The 4,402-nt window shown below is 37.5% G+C and overlaps 1 protein-coding gene across 1 annotated transcript; it reads right to left on the bottom strand.

Moving 5' to 3' along the window:
* Positions 1–200: 200 nt before the first annotated feature.
* LOC136230154 (probable polyol transporter 4) lies at positions 201–4,056 on the bottom strand. Its single transcript, XM_066019110.1, has 2 exons — positions 3,648–4,056; positions 201–1,898 (listed from the first exon to the last, which is right to left on the bottom strand). The coding sequence occupies exons 1-2, from the start codon at positions 3,829–3,831 to the stop codon at positions 538–540; spliced, it is 1,545 nt and encodes a 514-aa protein (XP_065875182.1). The 5' UTR covers positions 3,832–4,056; the 3' UTR covers positions 201–537.
* Between the last annotated feature and the right edge of the window lie 346 nt (positions 4,057–4,402).

Raw genomic sequence — 4,402 nt, 5'->3', positions numbered from 1 at the left:
TAATATTCAGAATTGAATAATGAGTATATTAGCTTAGATTCGGTCATATTCTTTGAAGTAAGACTTGGCAGAACACTCATAACGAAGAAAACCCTTCCGCATTAATTGACTAGTCGATAATTTGGGGAAGTCTTGACGCTACACAGAGACGTTAAATAAATCTTTCTGTTGGATTAAAATTTGATTTTCTAACCCGAAAATGATACGAATATTTTAAATTATTATTATATTCTCTTGTGTTTTTACATGTCATCTTAACACATGTAACAAAAAATTTAGTGACCCGTGAACTCGAACATCCCATATTTTTATATCATTCCTAATAGAACTAGTAAAATTACCCATAACCTATGAACAAGTGTACTCGAATTTGGTTGACACGATTATGACATAAAAAAAAATTTGAGGTTGGATTAGGATTGATTCATTTGACACTAGCTTAGCGATTGACACGACCCACTTACACGAATATCCACTTGTGGCTACTTACACGAACACGATCCACTTACACGAATTGCAAAAATCCGGGACGATGAGTTACTCTTTCTGCACAAGATGCTCAACATCACTCAACTCCACTTCATTTCCTTGCCATTCATGTTCATCCTGAAACAGCATTTCAATCTGTTCTAATGACTTCCCTTTTGTTTCCGGGACACATTTATAAACAAACACAACAGAAAGTGCTGAAATTGCTGAGAAAATAAAGAACGTTCCGCCCATAGAAACCGCACGGGCCACTGATAGGAAAGACATCGCAACTAGCCCGCTGCAAACCCTGTTTCCCACTGCTCCAATAGCCGCGGCTTGAGCACGTAGTCTTAGAGGGAAGATTTCAGCTGTTAAAACCCAGCAGACCGGCCCGATCCCCACGGAAAAGAAGGCTACATTTGCACAAACGAAGAGTATCGACAACGCGATCCCAATGTCGCCTGTCCCGACGAAAGAAAGTGTAGCACCTAAGCAGAATAAACAAATAGTCATTCCGATTGTGCTTAGATAAAGCAAAGGCTTTCTCCCAAGTTTGTCAATCAAAAATATAGCAACCAATATGAACACGGTCTTCGAAACGCCAACCGCCACCGTTGCAGCTAGAAGCTTAGTTTTGTCCTGAATCCCCGCCCCTTGAAAGATCTCCGGGCTGTAATAAACCGTCGCATCTATCCCCGTAATCTGCTGGAAGCACTGAATCCCGATACCAACGGTTAGTATCCGCCGAAGTACACGAGTAGGCGTTAACATTTCGAGCCACACAGGTTTCTCTTCACCACCCTTATCACCAATTCCCGCAGCCTTTTGTATCTCTTCGAGCCTCTCCTCGACCTCCCGCTCACTGTCATTCGTCTTCAACAGCACCGATCGTGCTTCCTCGACGCGGTTTTTCATGACCAACCATCGCGGGGACTCGGGGATTATACAAAGAGCAAATGCAATGAACACTGAAGGCAATATTCCAACAGCAAGCATTACTCTCCACCCTGTATGCACCGAAAGCCCCGAAAACGCGTAGTTCGAGACATAGCCGAGTAAAATACCGAGGTTTATGAAGATTTCCGGGAATGAAGTGAGAGCGCCACGAGCAACAGCTGGGGATATTTCAGCAATGTATAAAGGGGCAACCATGACGCCGAATCCGATCCCGATTCCGGCTAAGAATCTACCGAGCATTAGTATTTGGAATGTGGAAGCAAGGGTCATAACGGCTGCGCCGATTTGGAAAACTACGGCTGCGAAACCCATTGTCCATTTTCTGCCTATAATGTCTGATGTTCTTCCTCCTGCTAGACTACCAAAGAGTGAAACGATGCTTAAACTTCCGACTAAAACTTCTTGCTGGACTTCTGTGATTTTTAAGTCTTCTTGGATGAATATGATTGCTCCACTCATTACACCTACATCTGTGGATAAATGGAGGAAAGTTAGAAATTGTCAGAGATTAATGTAAGATATATGATTGGACCAGGTCGAGAGTTCCAGTCCTGACAACCTCATTAATGTGTGGAATTAAAAACACATGACGGGATGGGCCTGAACTTTTAAAGTGTCTCAATAGTTAACTTGCTTAAAATGTTGTGATAGTCCTCTCAAGCTGCATGTGAAATGTGTGTTGTACACGTCTTGGAAAATTCAAACGTACCAAGGTCGGGGGATGAGGTTCTAATATTGGAGATGACAGGTTTTATATTTGAGCAAGTAAGAAATTCATTTTTAATATGTTTTAATCTATTCTATAAATTATGTAATAATATTCCAAGACGCGTGCGATACACCTTCCGTATGCAACTTATTTCTTTGCAATCGAGTTATTTATTGACTACATTTTAAGCAGGTTGAGGAGGCTATCGAGATACTTTGAAAGTTCAGAGGGTCAATCGAGGGCCAGATGATGTATTAAGCCTTAGATATACACTTGACTAATATATATTGCACCCAAACTTTGATTTTAAAGCGTTTCACACTTCTGTATCTGTTTTGAAAACCGAAACTCTTAGAAATTTTTACGGAAGGGTTCCGATCAGGTTTCAAAATTTAAGAAAATTGGAAACTCGTTTCCTAAGATGTAACTTGTTAAAAAATAGATCAATGTTAATTACATTATGTTTAGTAAATTTCTAATATTTTTTAGATCATTTTGGCTTAATATATTTTTAGCCCCCTATATTTGTCCCAAAAAGTCAAATGCCCCCTTGTACTTTGAAAGAGTTCTATTTACCCTTGTACTTAAAGTCACGTGTTAACTCTCTCAAAAATACCTATTAACCTCCTATATATGTCCTTGTAAACTTACTTAAAGTAAACACATTTCAACTTTTTCATATCTCTTCTTACTCCACCACAAGTATTTTTGGAGGTTAATAGGTCGATTTAAACAAATTCAATAAATAGGACATTTTAAAAATATAGGGGGCAGTTGGCTTTTTCTGGACAAAGTAAAGGGGATTAAAAATGTGTTAGGCCGATCATCTTCTACGAGCTTTCAAAATGAAAAAAAAAAATCTCTTTTTCCATCTATCATGTAACTTGTATGAAAATTAGCCCTTATTGAGGGATAACATATTGAGTATAAAATTAGCCGTTATTGAGAGATCATATTAAGACTCCACGTATAAAACAGTGCAATGTAAACACTAAAGTTTTGCAAATGGAGTAATTTCATACTCTGGTATTGACAACATTGACAGAAGCCTATTTCACGTTAATTTAGCTCTATCCTTATTGGGGAAGAACAAATTTGGACTCCCATCTATAAAACCATATAAAAAAATTAAACATACATCCTTATAATTTTAAAAATTTATAAATAAACCCTTGTAATTTCATTACTTTCACATTTCCCCCAGGATTCCGTTTCCTTTATCTTTTATCACTATCCTCGTGTCCATTTCCATATAACATGCTTTAAAGATTAGCTAAAACATCATTTAAATAGGACTAATCCATATTCTCCATTGAAAACATCTCAATTACTACCTAATTCAACAATCCAAAACATGTTTTCAATCATCATTCATCAATAATCACGAATCAAAACCTCTAATTAGCATTCAATCAACAAAATCAAGCAATTACTACTAATTAAAACACCAAAACCCCCAAAATCAAAACAACCCATATTCACAAAACTAAAAAAAGTTCAGAACTCTTACCATATCCAAGAAGAACAGAATTCAAAGAAGCAAAAACAGCACAAGCAAGAACATAAGTTCTAGTACTCCTTCTCCTCTCTTTTCCAATTTCACCATCAAAATCCTCAATGAAATCAGAATCCATTCTCTTATACTTGTTCTTCCCTGCCCCCACTTCCAGATTCCCATTTTCTTGGAGACCCATCAATTCAATCAAGATGGGATTTTTTTAGAAGTATTTCAGATTGGGGGTTTTCTGATTTTCAGATCTGGAATTGAAAGAGGGGAGATGAAGAAAAGGGGGAGGAGAGGAGACAAGTCTTGGTCAAGTGGGTCTTTTTTAAATGGGATTCAAAAGGTAAGAACTTTGGTAAATGGTCAGGTAACATGGTTACTTCCGAATTGGGTTTGGGAGTAAGCATCGCAATGGATGGATTGACTTGAAAAAAATAAGATTTTATGGCGCTTTCAAAGGTTTCAGACAAACAACGTAGCTGTATTATGTTTATGTATATATACGTGTCTTACATGATGGAATTTTATTTTGTCTTCGCTATATACTGTATATAAAAAGTAAAGGGATAAGATGCTGAAAATAGGCAAGTGTAAATCCTAAGGCAATTTTATCTTTAACGTATAAAATTGATGTAATTTTTTTTAATATTGACAGTCAAGAGTATATAGCGGTAGGTTTGTGGCGGCCAGCGTAAAACTTAGTCACATCTTATGACATGAATCATAATATAAATACCGTTGGGGCGTTCCCTACTCAGCGA

The sequence above is a fragment of the Euphorbia lathyris genome, chromosome 5 (assembly GCF_963576675.1).
Source record: "Euphorbia lathyris chromosome 5, ddEupLath1.1, whole genome shotgun sequence".
In the NCBI taxonomy this organism is placed as follows: Eukaryota; Viridiplantae; Streptophyta; class Magnoliopsida; order Malpighiales; family Euphorbiaceae; genus Euphorbia; species Euphorbia lathyris.
This window is presented reverse-complemented; position numbering and strand designations above follow the sequence as displayed.